Below are 16,024 nucleotides of genomic sequence, written 5' to 3'. Positions count from 1 at the left end.
GGAAAGAGTTTTAGTCAACACCTTACTGTACCCGAAAAAGCACATGGGGGGCGCTATGGAAATGTATGGAGCAGGGGGTCAGCAAACTTTTTCAGCAGGGGGCCAGTCCACTGTCCCTCAGACCTTGTGGGGGGCCAAACTGTATATGGGGGGGGGGGTGGACGAATTCCTATGCCCCACAAATACTCATGTAAAAACACGCTGATTTCTGGACCGTCTGCGGGCTGGATTTAGAAGGCAATTGGGCCGGATCCAACATAGTTTGCCTATGTTGTAATCTTTGTCGTAACAGCCTACCCATGTTATGGAGTATGGAAAAAGCATCAGCCAGAGTCAATGCATTGCTTGAAGGTCGATCAAAGAACCATTTCAAAGTATCAAAGATTAAGATGATTGTGACCATGAGAAGAAAGGAGAGGGCAAACTTGATGAACAATAGGTTTTTGCTACAACCCTTTTAGTGCTTGAGATTCATGCAACTGCAGCTGTTGAAATAAAAACTGAACTTGCTTCCATGGCGCGTCTGATCACTGATAAAGAAGAAATCGCCCACCCTTTATTAGAAATCCTAGCTTTCAAAGTTTTGAATGTGCACCCTGTCTACGTTCTGGAGACGCCTCTATTTATTTAGCAATGCAGCCCCTGCTTTTTGAGCTTCCTCCACAAAGCAGCTTCTTTATTAATTGCTTCTTGTTTGAAAAGGGAAGTGGCTTATTTCATTTGTAAGATTTCTCACCTGCTTTAAAGGACGTAGGAAGATCTCTGCTGGATCTGTCTCAAGGCTCACCTGGCCCAGGAATTTGTTCTCACAATGGCCAACCTGGTGCTTCAGTGGGGAGCCCAAAAAGCAAGACCTGAATGCAACAGCTGCTCTCCCCACTTGTGATTCTCACAAAATTTATAGCCATTTATAGCCTTCCTGCATGAACTTGCTTCAGTTATGCAGGTTGTTTCTTCTGTTTTTATGATGTGTGTTTATATTTGTTTCTAATCTACTGCAGCGGGACGCGGGTGGCGCTGTGGTTTAAACCACAGAGCCTAGGGCTTGCCGGTCGGAAGGTCAGTGGTTCGAATCCCCGCAATGGGGTGAGCTCCCGTTGCTCGGTCCCTGCTCCTGCTCACCTAGCAGTTCAAAAGCATGTCAAAGTGCAAGTAGATAAATAGGTACCGCTCCAGTGGGAAGGTAAACGGCGTTTCTGTGCGCTGCTCTGGTTCACCAGAAGCAGCTTAGTCATGCTGGCCACATGACCTGGAAGCTGTCTGTGGACAAACGCTGGCTCCCTCGGTCTATAGAGCGAGATGAGCGCTGCAACCCCAGAGTCGTTCACGACTGGACCTAATGGTCAGGAGTACCTTTACCTTTACCTTTACCTTACAGTGGTACTGTTGCAGGAATTTATGTATAGGTTGGGGGGAAGTTGCCCCTCCAGCAGATATCATACACACGCAGCCCACTACCAAAATCAGCACAATCACTTTTGTGACTTTTGTGATTTGTCCCCACAAAACACTTCATCACAGTTTCTTCCTATCTATTCAAAGGGCCTCTGCTGCACGATACCAAATGTAAGAATTCACTGATAAATGTATTTATGTACTGGCTCACGGGGAAAACTTCAGAATTTCATATAGACATGTGAGCTCAGCTACTCAGCAGCCCCTCTGCCTGAGTGATAATTCCTGGCATCTTGATACCTGAGTGCCAGACAGGTAGCTATTCCAGAAATAACAAACCCAGATGAAGACAAAAGGGTGTCATTAACTTGGCTGGGAAACAGGGAAATGTAAATATCTCTTGTTAAACTTGATGGGTGTTTGGTGGAGGGCAAGGGGAACCATGGGGCAGGGTCCAGGATGCTCAGATTACTGCCATGAGACCTCCCCTTTCATGATGTAACCATGATGTATGAGAGATGTAGTTTGGGGGTGTGTAACATGGGGATTAGGGACATGGGTGGCGCTGTGGGTTAAACCACAGAGCCTAGGACTTGCCAATCAGAAGGTTGGTGGTTTGAATCCCCGAGATGGGGTGAGCTCCTGTTGCTCGGTCCCTGCTCCTGCCAACCTAGCAGTTCGAAAGCATATCAAAATTCAAGTAGATAAATAGGTACCGCTCCTGCGGGAAGGTAAACAGCGTTTCTGTGTGCTGCTCTGGTTCGCCAGAAGCGGCTTCGTCATGCTGGCCACATGATCTGGAAGCTGTACACCGGATCCCTCGGCCAATAAAGCGAGATGAGCGTCGCAACCCCAGAGTCAGCCACGACTGGACCTAATGGTCAGGGGTCCCTTTACCTTTACCTAACATGGGGATTAGCAGCTAATAAAAGTTTGGGTGCTCTTTTGTTCGGGGCTTCCATCTTGTTCCACGTTGTGGCAGGTGGGCGTCCTGTTAACAGTACCTCAGGTTAAGAACACCCCAGGTTATGCACATTTTTAACCAGGAACTGGGTGTTCCGGCTTGCGAAATTATTTTGGGATGCAAAGGAGCTCTCATAGAATCATAGAATCCTAGAGTTGGAAGAGACCACAAGGGCCATGGAGTCCAACCCCCTGCCAAGCAGGAAACACCATCAGAGCACTCCTGACATATGGTTGTCAAGCCTCTGCTTAAAGACCTCCAAAGAAGGAGACTCCACCACACTCCTGGGCAGCAAATTCCACTGTCAAACAGCTCTTACTGTCAGGAAGTTCTTCCTAATGTTTAGGTGGAATCTTTTTTCTTGTAGTTTGGAACCATTGCTCCGTGTCCGCTTCTCTGGAGCAGCAGAAAACAACCTTTCTCCCTCCTCTATGTGACATCCTTTTATATATTTGAACATGGCTATCATATCACCCCTTAACCTCCTCTTCTCCAGGCTAAACATGCCCAGCTCTCTTAGCCGTTCCTCATAAGGCATCGTTTCCAGGCCTTTGACCATTTTGGTTGCCCTCCTCTGGACACGTTCCAGTTTGTCAGTGTCAGTGTCCTTCTTGTTTGTCAGTGTCCTTCAGAGGCCTGGAGCTAGGCCCCGGCAGCATCTAGGTGCAGCAGGTTGCATCCTAGCCCCAAACGTTAGGTAAGGAACACTTCCCTAATAAAGACTAAGAGCCAAGTCCAGTGGTGAACCTGGAAAGTAAACAAAGTGAGCCTCAGCCGAAAAGCACCAGCCCTTGCCCGCCCCCAGCTGGTAGCAAGGTGGGTGGCACCTACCAAGGAAGCCCACCCACCCTGTGGGAGGGGGGAGTGGAAAATGCTGGGATTCTGCAAAGGATTTTGGGATTTGTTTATGTGTGTCTGCCGCATGTGCCTTTGTCTCTGCTTTGCTCGTTCTTTTGGGGGACTCTGCCTTCTTGTTTTTGGGATTGTGTGGAACCCAGTTCAGCTTCCTGGGACTGCTGACATGAAGAAAAGCAGCAAAGCCAAGAGAACCGTGATAACTGTTGAGGTAAAGAAGGAAATTATTTCCATACATGAAAGTGGGGTCCGTGTAGGTGATCTGGCAACGCAGTTTGGGATGCCCAAATCTACAATTAGTACCATCATAAAAAAGAAGGATGCCATTAAAGGGGCCAATGTTGCAAAGGGTGTTAAAACGCTCAAGCAACGAACACAGACAATGGAAGAAATGGAAAAGATGCTTTTAATATGGATAACTGGGAAACAGGAGGCCGGCGGCAGCATTTCTGAAAGCATAATTTGTGAAAAAGCTTTACAGCTGCATGCTGACCTCATCGCAAATGCCCCTGGACCAAGTGCTGAGACTGAGAGTTTCAAGGCAAGCCATGGGTGGTTTGAAAGATTTAAGAGGAGAACTGGCATCCACAGTGTTGTGAGACATGGTGAAGCTGCCAGGGCCAACCAATTAGAGGCTGACCAATTTGTTTTGGAATTTAAAGATTATGTTGAGTCGCAGGGCTTCGTTCCCCAGCAAGTTTTCAACTGTGATGAGACAGGTCTCTTTTGGAAGAAAATGCCAAAGAGGACTTACATAACAAAGGAGGAAAAGGCATTGCCAGGACACAAGCCCATGAAAGACAGGCTAACCCTTTTATTTTGTGCAAATGCAAGCGGAGATTTTAAGCTGAAGCCTTTGTTAGTCTACCATTCCGAGAACCCCAGGATATTTAAGAAAAACAAGGTCATAAAAAGCAAATTGCATGTGATGTGGAGGGTGAACAGCAGAGCTCGGGTAACCAGGCAATTTTTTATTGAGTGGGTTCATGAAGTGTTTGGGCCAAGTGTAAAAAAATACCTCCAAGACAAAAATCTTCCACTGAAGTGCCTGCTTGTTATGGATAATGCTCCAGGTCACCCTCCAGGCTTGAAGGATGAGTTGATAGAAGAGTTCGGTTTTATCAGTGTAAAGTTTTTGCCCCCCAACACGACTCCTCTCATCCAGCCCATGAACCAGCAGGTCATATCAAATTTTAAGAAGCTTTACACCAAAGCACTGTTCCAAATGTGCTCTGAGGTGACCTTGGACCCAGAGCTAACCCTCAGAGAGTTCTGGAAGAATCATTTTAATATCCTCCATTGCTTACATATGATAGACAAATCATGGAGGGATGTGACTCAGAGAACACTGAAGGCAGCATGGAAGGAATTGTGGCCAGATGCTGTCCAGGAACATGGAACGGAGGTTGTTGAAGAGGATGCTCCTATTGTTGAGGATATTGTGTCTCTGGCAAATTCCATGGGCTTGGAAGTGAGTGGTGCTGATGTGGAGGAGTTAGTGCAGGAGCCCAGGACTGAGCTCACCACAGAAGAACTTCAAAACATTCTGACGGAGCAGCAAAAGCCGGCAACTGAGGAAATAATTTCATTGGAGGAGGAGGAGCAGGAGAGCAGAGAAAGTGCACCTACAGCAACAATCAAAGAAATGCTTGCAAAATGGGCTGAAGTGCAAGCTGTTGCCGAAAAATATCACCCTGATAAAGATGCTCTAAGTCATGCCACTAACATCTACAATGATATCGCTATGTCTCACTTTATAAAAACCTTAAAACAACGGCAAAAGCAAGTCTCAATTGAAAAAAATTTTGTAAGGAAAAGATCCAGGGAGTCTGAACCAGGTGGTAGTGGTGTAGGCGGCAGTGGAGGACCCCAGCCCCCCATCCAAACAATGACTATCATCAGTGCAGGTAAGGAAAAAAAAATCACATTTTAGTTTTTTAAAAATCATCAATACGCTCAGGATGCTTAGATGAGATGGCCAAGAGATGGCCTACCAGGTCAAGTTGATGGATTATGCCGAAATGGCTAAAATGACCAGAAGAATCAGAAATCAGGAACACCAAAATTTTAATAAGGAATGGGGAAAATTTATAATTTATCTTAAAAACCATTGTAAACAGTTAAAATCGTTAGTAGGATTGGAATAACACTTTTAGTTTAATGGTGAATTTTGGACACAATGGAGAGGTAAAAGATTTGGATTATCATAAAAGATGCAGGAGGAAATGATTAACAGTAAGACCCACAAAGGGAAGGAGGGAAGTCCAGGAGATTTTTTGGAATCTTGTTTCTGTGTTGTAAGTTGGATGCGACTGTAAAATTTTAATCTGAAATGGATCCTATAGCTCTGATCCAGCAGGTTTTTCTCCTTATGTCCAACTAGGTGGACTTTAAAAAAAAAGTCTTCTGGGATTATGCTAGCTGGAGATTTGGGATCATGGCCTCAAGAGCTGGTGGCCCCAGGCATAAAAGCCCAGCTGCCAGAACTTGATTTTGGGATCATTATGGGACAGAAATAAGTAAGCTGCCTGTTATGTTCAATATCTGGGCATTCTCACTTTGGACCAGCCAACCCAATCCCTCCAAATGAGACAAACACACCATTTTATTTTGAAAGCCTGTTGCTGGACAAGGACAAAAGAGCATGACTAAAAACTTTGCTGAGTTGCTCAGAAAAATATCCACCCTCCTTCTCCGTGTGGTGCACTTTCCTTATGTAGCACCCTGCTTGTGGTTAACGCTTAGCTGGAATGAAATATTCAACGCAGCAATAGAGAAATTAAAATAATAATTTATTTGTCAGACAAATAAATATGAGGCACAGTGGTATATGGTTACCAAGCTCTGGCCTGGCCTCTTGCCATTCTGGCCAGCACTTATATTTCCTTAATCCAGCCCCCTTGCTCCTCCTGTGGCTGCCTCTGTCCAATCAGCCTGGTTGAAATTCCTATTGGCTGTTTGCTAGAACCAATCACAAAAGATACACCCATTTCCTTCTGTCCTTTTATGGGAAACAAAAAGCTATATATTCTTCTATCTATAAATGACAAATAAGTAGTAATATATCTTACATGTGTCTCAACAAGGAACCTTAATTACCAGCTCACCTCGCCCTATTGCCCTCCAAAACAGATGGTTAATCTTAAATTTTTATCTTCTGTAATATGTAGGGTCAGTGTAACCTTGGCTGTCAGCCTGTAATTCCCTTTTTACGACTTTGAGAATTGTTTTCTGCTATAAATCAGGGGGCCCCCTTGTCCAGGAGAATAAACATCTTGCCAAGGTTCTTAGGCAACTGGTCTTCTGCCTGGCATGAACATTTGAAAATCTTTAAGCTCATTTTAAAATACAGGCCCTGATCAAGCCTTAATAAAAATGCAGGCTATGATTAGATGCCTCACTTCCTTGGGGGTTTTGAAGCAGAGGTTGGATGGCCATCTGTCAGGAATGCTTTAACTGAGTTTATTCCTGCATTGCAAGCGGGTTGGGCTAGATGACCCCCAGGTATCCCTTTCTATGATTCTCTGGAAATGTTTCTGGGCGCGAGACAAAGTGCAAGCAACTTGTCTTTCGTTGCCTTTGAGCAAAGAGGGAACCAGAGGAGGATCGCTCCCGGCTTCCCCGGAAAAATCAGCGCCCAGGAAGTATCCGGGCGCGATGGGCGAGGACCAGGCGGCTTCTGCCGCTGCGCCCCTCAAGGGTTAAACGCACTGAGCCCCGCTTCCTAGAGGGGCAGGAAGTTGGAACGTTGCGTCGGTGGGGGAAGGCGACGGCGGGCGCACAGGTCCGGCATGGCTTCCGGAGGGGTGACGTTCCGGGCAGAGGTCTGAAGCTTCGAAGAAAAGGGCCGGGCCGAGGAGGTGAAGGCGCAGCCCCTCGGGGCGGAGCGGGGGCAATGGTGGGGTGGGGGGGGGGAGAACCCCCCCCCCTCCACTTCCCTCTCGAAATCCACAGGTTGTGGGGCTGGGGCTTGCAACATGGCTGCGAAAAGGGACCCGCCCGCTTTATAGCGGGCGCTGCAAGGCCATCGTATACGGGGGTTATTATTACAGTATCAGTGCTTTTTTTTGTTTTAAAAAAATGTTTAGGGATACTCTCATTTGACTCAAGAAAATCACCATTTGATAGATCAAATTGGGGAAAATAAATACAGTAAATGGAGAAAAGTACAAAGATTCACAAAATGTTTAGAGGTATGCGTACCCTTGCATTCCCCCAGAAAAAAAACACTAGTTGTTGTTATTAATTGTATATGGGGGTTGTTGCTGTTGCTGTTGTTATTTAATTCATCATATATGGAGTTATTATTAGTATTATTCATTGCATATGGGGGTTATTAGTAGTATTGTTGTATATGGGGGTTATTATTAGTCGTATTAGTATCATCATCATAAAGTTCCAGTTACAGATAGGTAGCCGTGTTGGTCTGCCATAGTCAAAACAAAATAAAAAAATTCCTTCCAGTAGCACCTTAAAGACCAACTAAGTTAGTTCTAGGTATGAGCTTTCGTGTGCATGCACACTTCTTCAGATACAAGTGTGCATGCACACGAAAGCTCATACCAAGAACTAACTTAGTTGGTCTTTAAGGTGCTACTGGAAGGAATTTTTTTATTTTGTTTTGATCATCATAAAGGTAAAGGGACCCCTCACCATTAGGTCCAGTCATGGCCGACACTGGGGTTGCGGCGCTCATCTTGCTTTACTGGCCGAGGGAGCTGGTGTACAGCTTCCGGGTCATGTGGCCAGCCTGATTAAGCCGATTCTGGCGAACCAGAGCAGCGCACGGAAACGCCGTTTACCTTCCCGCTGGAGCGGTACCTATTTATCCACTTGCACTTTGACGTGCTTTCCAACTGCTAGGTGGGCAGGAGCAGGGACTGAGCAACGGGAGCTCACCCCGTTGCGGGGATTCGAACCGCCGACCTTCTGATCGGCAAGTCCTAGGCTCTGTGGTTTAACCCACAGCGCCACCCGCGTCCCATCATCATCATCGAATCATACTATTGTAGAGTTGGACGGGACAGGGGGGCAAGGCATGGGGAGCTCAACAGGCAGCGCCAATCATACAATTGGAAGGAACCCCCGGGATTCTCTAATCCAGCACCCCTGCAATGCAGGGATCTCTGCTAAAGCATCCATGGCAGGTGGTCCTCCAGCCTCTTTCGAGGTCTCCAAGGAAGGAGAGTCCACCCCCTCCTGAGGGAGACATTTCCACTGTTGAACATCTCTTACTGTCAGAATTTTTTTCCATATGTCTGGTTGGAATTTTCTTTCTTGTAACTTGAAGCCTCTTGTTTACATCTTCTCCGTCTCCTCCCCAGGCAGCACAATGGCATCGAAGGCCCTACCAGGATCCTCCCTCCTTTGGGGTGGAGCAGAAAGAACAGGTGTGCAGCCATCTCAGGTAAGTTAGGTACCACCTGGGAGAGATGCAGGGGGCAGCCTGGACACCTCCGTTCTGTCTCACTATGCTGCGGGAGGCGGGTACTGAAAAACATTCCCCTTTCTTCTTGATGCCCAAAGATATGAAGATGATCTAGCGAGAAGGCTGTGGAAATGACTTTTCTTGAGAGTCTTGAATCTAGCAAAAAGGAAAAAAAATAGTTAGGCGATAGCAAAGCTGATTTGTTTAATTTGTATGCCGCCTTTGTATGTTGAGAAATCTTTAAGCCGTTTACACAGTAGATACCAATGGGTGGTTTTCAATTATCTCATTCTGTCAGCTCAGGGATTACTGCTAGTGTGGCAGGATTCCACCCTGCTCATGTGCTGCCCACTCCCCATATGTGCTCCAGAGAGTTGGGAGACCCCCTAGCACAGATTTTTTCGGCGTGGGGGGAGATGGGGGGTATTCCATTGCACCAATAGAAATCCCTGCACTGATGGAATGAATGCCTTATCACTATGTTAAATGCAACCGTGTGTGTGTGTGTGTGTGTGTATAAGTTAAAAATAAAACTTATATAATAAATACAACTTTCAAGCAACTCAGTATAACAATGCATCGTTCAAAACAGTGCACAGAAAAATTACAAAAAAAACCCACATCATTTTGTTTATGTTTATTATTCTACTGGGAAAAACAAATAAAATACATACCTCAAACAAAACCGTATCTCAGAAGAAAAATACATCAAGATACAACATTGGAATACAACAGATTTGCAAAACACACAATAACACACAAACATAGTTTTTTTAAAAAACAACACATAAATATTATAAATGAATAAACACCCCCCCCAACTTAGTAGCTTAACCGCCCCTAATTTCAAACAGGGAGCAATGGTGTATGTAAGGAAGCTTATTTCTGAGTAGGGAATATGTGTTTCTTTCAGTGTCTGGTGTCCTTTGAGGAGGTGGTCGTGTCTTTCACGAAAGGGGAGTGGGATCTCCTGGATCTGGGCCAAAGAGCTCTCTACAAGGAAGTCATGCTGGAGAATTATGAGGCTTTCAACTCTTTGGGTAAGGACAATCGTCCCTTGGTGGACTGACGCTAAAGGGGTAGATTCCTATTCTTGGAATTTGTCACTGTACTGCAGAGATGCCAGTGTGGAAACATATGGCAAGGCTGTGGGCCCACAATGCATCTCCTGGGCCATAATTTCCCGGACCTGACTAATGCCATATTTAAAACTGCCAAAACACAGTTTGTGGGGATGTGAAGCTTAATGGGGTTTCACTTTTCCCTAACTTGAACACAACATCCATTTTCCTCCTCCTGTTTGTGGGAAATATGAAGGCATGGGAAAACGTGGGGCAGTTTTCTCCCCAAATTTTCCCTCCTCCCCCAATTTTTTGGAAACAAATTCAGAAAAAACCCTTGGAAATTCCCCAGTTTTTCTGTCTTTCCCCCAGGCCTTCATAGCTCTACTCCTTGTTCCATCAGACAACAGATGGGTGTGTGTGATTATTTGACCAGAGACTATACTAGATCTGATAGACCTTTTCTGTGATTCAAGAGGGTGGTTCTTAGGTTCTCATGGGGAGGCGAAATCACCATCAGGTTGAGGTGTCCCATACGCAGAAAAATCCCCAAACTAAAACCAAGTATCAGATGAATTCCATGGAGTTCAGATTCGCCCTCCTATTTGTCGCCAGCATATATAAGAACCTGCCTTTCCCTGCTTTGGGAGGACCTAGGAATGGGTGGGCTTGGAATGCCAAAGTATTTTCTACCCCAAAACAACATGTCTTTCAGTTCCCTTGAAAGGATTTCCTAAACCAGACCTCATCTCCCGGCTGGAAGGCGGAGAGAACCCCTTTCTCTGGGACTCCAAGGAAGAGGAGATGTCGGCAGCAGGTACTTTTTTGGGAGTCTTGCCGGGCCATTTCATTCCCTGGGAATTGAGGAGGGGGTTCCTTCACGAATTCTTCAGCTTCTGCTTAATCTCACCGAAGACTGACTGAACCATCCGGCTGCGGGTTCTTCCTCGTAGAAGAGGCTTCACCCTCTTAACTCGTGTCGCTGGCTCTCACCCCAAAGCTCCCTTCATGTCTGCCTCTGAGGTTTCTTCAAGCCGGCTTATTTATTTACTATAGATCTATATTTTGGGAGGCAGTGTTGAGTTGAGTCGTCCTCCCCAGGGAGGCTTGCCTGGTGCCTTCATTGCATATTGAGGCACCAGGCAAAAACATTCCTCCTCTCCTTTCTTTATAAGAAAAGCGATTCCAGCTAAACATCAGGAGGAACTTTCTGACAGTAAGAGCTATTCAACAGTGGAACAGTCTCCCTCAGGAGGTGGTGGGCTCTCCTTCCTTGGAGGTTTTTAAGCTGAGATTGGAGGGCGTTCTTCCCGATGTTTTGTCAGAATCTCCTTTCTTGTAACTTGAAGCCAAACGTTTCAAGGTTTCCAGTAGCAATGTATTTTAGCCACCAAAGGCCTGGGTGAGCAGAAATGTTTTTAATCTCCTCCTCCTTCAGGCCAATAAAGAGGCCAACAGATGCACCTCATCAGGGAGGGCATTCCACAAATGGGTGACCACCACCAAGAAGGCCCTGCCGTGGGACAGCACCAACCGGGCAGCAGCCAGTGCCAGCAACATCACCAAGGCCTCTCCTGCCAATCCCAGGGTCCCAGATAGCTGATATTGGGGGATTGTCTGATACCCCCTTTGCTCTGGAACTTGGCTTCTGACTCTGTTGGACCACCCACCTGCCCCCGAGCCCAGTGTCAGCCAACTCCCCTGGAGCCCTGACTCCTGAGAGCCTGCCTAAAGTCAGGACAATGTACATACGCAATAGGCAATCTTTATAGAATTCCTTCAAACCATAACAAGTACAAAATGAAATCTTTAGTCTCAAAGTCTCTGAAAATCTTTAAATGTAGCAAGGTACCTGTCAGAGCTGCCTCCAGGTCCCAGCTCACAGAGGACCAACGCTAGGCTGTAGTTATGTACAAAAGTCTTTATTGAGGTTCAGTTTCCATTTTAAAGCCGCAGCGCGCAGCTCTACGTCTCAACCCTAGACCGGCGAAGTCCTGTCTGAGTCTCCACCCCTTCCACACCAGTTTAAGACTCTCGCCTTGCTCCACCTCTTCCTAAGTTCCTTTCTCCTCTGGGCCCTCCTGCCCGCTAGGGTTTCATCCTTCCTGGACTCCTCTGACGCTGACCCTGATGATTCTTGCCCCTCCTTCCGGCGGGCTTTAGGACCTGGTTCCCTATCCGGGCTACCTTCTGTGCCGCTCGCCTGTACCTTTGAACCTGGCGCGCGCGCCCAGCCTGCAACTTTCCTTTTAACCGTTAACTCGCTCTCCGATGGAGGCATGGTCAACCCTGACTCATCTTCTCTCGCTGGTGGTGCATATGTGGGCTCTGACACCTGGGACTCCTCCCCCCACTACGCTCTGGTGGGGAAGCTGGTCCTGATTTCCAACTGCTGCTCTGGGAGTCCCCGCTGGCCCCTTGCTTCTGGGGTGTCCCCCTTGGGTCGCCCCTTGCCCTGCCCATCGGCGCCCCCTTCTGTGAATCTTCCGATTCGCTGGAGAGGCTCATGGAATCTATCGGGCTGCTGTCATCTTCTCCTACGCTGCCCTCGGATTGCTCCCCCTCACTCTCCATCTCCTCTCCTCCCTGCGCTCCCGCTGAGTCCCTGACAGTACCAGACTTTGTACGATGAAAGACAAGCTGTGAAGCTTTGTGTATTCAGCAAATACGATGTCCAACACTGAACAGTGATTCCAGATATTGACCACTGTGACTACATTATTACATTATTATTGAGCAGCAACTACAGTATTGCATGAGCAAGCACTGTTCCACAGCATTTGATATTTTCATTTACATACATTCATTCGAAATGAGATGGGTTTATGAAGCAATTCTATATCCTCCCACCACGCTGACGAAGAATTCTACGAAACAGTAGTCAATATCCGGAATCACTGTTCAGTGTTGGACATCATATTTGCTGAATACACAAAGCTTCACAGCTTGTCTTTCATCGTACAAAGCCTGGTACCTCGCTTCATTTAAAGATTTCCAGAGACTTTGAGACTAAAGATTTCATTTTGTCCTTGTTATGGTTTGAAGGAATTCTATAAAGATTGCCTATTGCTTATGTACATGGTTATTGTGTAGCCTAGACATTGCCGACATTCTCTTTGCAACACAGGGGTTTGTTTGGTTACTTAAAGTTAGGACAAATCAGTTCGCTGGCAGAAAGATTGCAATACGAAAGCTCACCCCAACAGCTGCCCTTCCTAGACTACAATTTCAGAACAAATGCTCATCTAGCTGGATGTAACTTGGTGTACAGAACTTCAGAACAAACCTTTGTAGTGACTGTTTTAGTAGCTGATCAGTTGATTTACCCTTAAAGTAACAGCAACCACAGAAGAGTGAGCTTCTCCCCAAGATGGTTTTTCTTGTCTACCCCATTATGTTAAAATTATGGAAACTGATATGCAGAAATCAAGTGGGGAATGGACCTGAAATGAATATGTGTTGTTCTCTGAAATACTAGCATACACCAAAGGTAACCTAGGTCTCAGCACAGTGTGTAAAGAGGAAAAGGGAAGAATATTGGAGATGTTGACCAAAGATAAGCTGCTAGGTCAGGGATCAGCAAACTTTTTCAGCAGGGGGCCGGTCCACTGTCCCTCAGACCTTGTGGGGGGCCGGACTTTTTTTTGGGGGGGGGGAAATGAACAAATTCCTATGCCCCACAAATAACCCAGATAAAAGCACACATTCTACTCATGTAAAAACATGCTGATTCCTGGACCGTCTGTGGGCCGGATTGAGAAGGTGATTGGGCCGGATCCAGTCACTGGGCCTTAGTTTGCCTACTCATGTGCTAGGTCTTAGTTTTTACCTTGAACCCCTAATGAGATTTTTTTTTCTTTTCCCCAGCAGCTGAAGGGGAAGAATATGAAATTTATAAGGATCCATTTCTGGTGTCTTTGGAAAGAGTCCAGCAGGAAGCGGGGAAAGGGGTGTTTGCAAAGCGAAGGAGACCTAAAATGCTGGATGGAAACAACTCCAGGGATGAGAGGACTGAATCCTCTGCTTCTCTGGGTGAGGAAATCCTGAGCTTGCGTGTATTTCACAAGGGAAAGAGAAGGAAAAGGTATCCATTGGGTGGGAAGACTCTGACAGAGGAATCGAGCTTGAGTCACCGACTCACTGCCCACCCAGAGGAGAAACCATACAAATGCCTGGAGTGCGGAAAGAGCTTTAGCCACAACGTGAGGCTTATTGCTCATCAGAGAACCCACACAGGGGAGAAACCGTTTCAGTGCCCTGAATGTGGAAAGAGCTACGCTGAAAGAGGGACACTCATGATACACCAAAGGATCCACACAGGGGAGAAACCTTATAAATGCGAGGAGTGTGGCAGGAGCTTCAATCACCGGTCCAATTTTACTTCGCATCGGAGAACTCACACAGGGGAGAAACCTTTTAAATGCATGGAGTGTGGGAAGAGCTTCAGCCAGAGCACAACTCTTACCACCCACCAGAGAATCCACACAGGGGAGAAACCATTTAAGTGCAGCGAGTGCAGGAAGAGCTTTAGCCGGAGGTCGAGGCTCACCTCTCACAAGAGAACTCACACTGGGGAAAAGCCGTTCCGATGCCCAGAGTGTAGGCAGAGATTCAGTCAGAAAGCCCAGCTTTATTCCCATCAGAGAATCCACACGGGCGAGAAGCCTTACCACTGCCCCCAGTGCGGGAAAAACTTTGGTCACAGCACGAGCCTTAGCGCTCATCAGAGAATGCACACAGGGGAGAAGCCGTACAAATGTCCACAGTGCGAGAAAAGCTTCACTTACAGGGGGAGCCTTATTGCTCATCAGAGAAGCCACTCCCCGGAGAAGCCAAAGGAATGCCTGCAGCCTGGGAAGGGCCTCAAGGAGAGATCAAGCACTTCTTCACATCAGAGAGGCCACACAGGAAAACTCTGGATATACGGTCCCTTGCTTACAAACCCAGCTGACGGTTCAGCGCCGGTTCCCTGTTCATCTGGCAAGGAGACCGATATTAATGGGAAATTCTTTGTTTTATTTAAAAGATGAGCAGTTGGACTCTTGGGCAAATGCTATTCAACCCCATCGCTTTGTTTCATTTTGCGTTTGCGAGCTACGAAATTCCACTCCTGCCGTCATCCTGTGTCGTTAAAGTTGTCAAATGTTTGGGGCAAGGCTGTGACTAGGCAGTTTTTCATTTGTATCCTGCTTTAAGTATATTCTAGTGGTCATGTTGCACATTGAACCTCTCGGGTGGTGCTAAGACCACCTTCAACTGTACATTTTGAAGCACTTCGAACAGCCATGGTTTCCCCGCAAATAATTCTGGGAGCTGCCGTTTGTCATGGATGAGAAGAAGACGAAGAAGAAGAATCCACCCATCCAACTGGGTTGCCACAGCCTCTCCCAACAAAATTTTAAAAGGACAATTAAAAAACCAAAGATTAAAAACTTTCCCATAGAGGGCTGCCTTCAGGTGTCTTCTAAACATCAGATAGTTATTTATCTCCTTGACATCTGATGGGAGGGCATTCCACAGGGAGGGTGCCACTACCAAGAAGGCCTGGTTCCCTGTAACCTCACTTCTCGCAGGGAGGGAACTGCCAGAAACCCTCGGAGCTGGACCTCAGTGTCGGGGCTGAACGATGGGGGTGGAGATGCTCCTTCAGGTATACTGGGCTGAGGCCGTTTCAGGCTGAAATTGTTCTGGAAACGTGCTGGGAGCCAATGTAGGTCTTTCAGGACCAATATTATATGATCTCGGCGGCCACTCCCAGTCACCAGTCTGCCTGCCGCATTTTGGATTAGTTGTAGTTTCTGGGTCACCTTCAAAGGTAGCCCCACGTAGAGCATTGTTAGGTGATGCCCCTGTTCCCCTAGCAGAGCTACATTTCCCAGAGTGGCTAAAAAAGCTATCTTGCCAGGGAACTCTAGGATTTGCAGCTCTGTGATACTCCCACAATTCTTTGGAGGAAGCCATGACTGTTTTAAAGTGGTATCATGATGATTTAAATGCATTGTGGCTTCAGTGTTGGTGGGGGAAGGCTGTTATGTTGAAGGTAGCTGAAAGCAGTCCTCCTCCCAATGGAACAACTGGGAATTTTTGGAAAGCTCTGCAGATGGGGCGAGGTATGTTTTGTGTGTGTGTGTGTGTTTTGTAACTTTTTGTGTGTAATAGCGGTTTTTAATGCAAGACAACCCATTGCGTTGGAGAGTGATCATTTCTGTGCATACTATAGAGCTCAGTGCTTTCAATCTCTTTCTGGATTTCGCATCATTTTAGAGCTTGAATTTTACACAATTGCATTTGTTTAAACAAAAGCAGAACTTGCTTTCAGAA

At 46.6% G+C, this 16,024-nt stretch overlaps 1 protein-coding gene across 4 annotated transcripts; it reads left to right on the top strand.

The window, feature by feature from the left end:
* The first annotated feature begins 3,243 nt into the window (after nucleotides 1-3,243).
* Nucleotides 3,244-16,024, top strand: LOC307205916 (uncharacterized protein). 4 transcript variants are annotated; one of them, XR_013834190.1, is made up of 6 exons: nucleotides 3,245-5,121; nucleotides 8,539-8,621; nucleotides 9,556-9,682; nucleotides 10,419-10,520; nucleotides 13,571-14,884; nucleotides 15,085-16,024. XR_013834190.1 is itself a non-coding variant. In XM_079958609.1 (5 exons), exons 1-5 carry the CDS (start codon nucleotides 3,267-3,269, stop codon nucleotides 14,731-14,733), a joined length of 3,327 nt encoding a protein of 1,108 aa, XP_079814735.1. In that variant the 5' UTR covers nucleotides 3,244-3,266; the 3' UTR covers nucleotides 14,734-16,024. The 4 variants fall into 4 exon arrangements, 3 of the variants coding, with proteins under 3 accessions (XP_079814735.1, XP_079814734.1, XP_079814736.1); XM_079958609.1 differs by having other exon boundaries at nucleotides 3,244-5,121; nucleotides 13,574-16,024; XM_079958608.1 differs by having other exon boundaries at nucleotides 13,571-16,024.

Source organism: Podarcis cretensis (genome assembly GCF_951804945.1).
Source record: "Podarcis cretensis genome assembly, chromosome: 2".
In the NCBI taxonomy this organism is placed as follows: Eukaryota; Metazoa; Chordata; class Lepidosauria; order Squamata; family Lacertidae; genus Podarcis; species Podarcis cretensis.
Note: the sequence above shows the minus strand (reverse complement) of the source record. Positions and strands in the feature narration are given on the sequence as shown.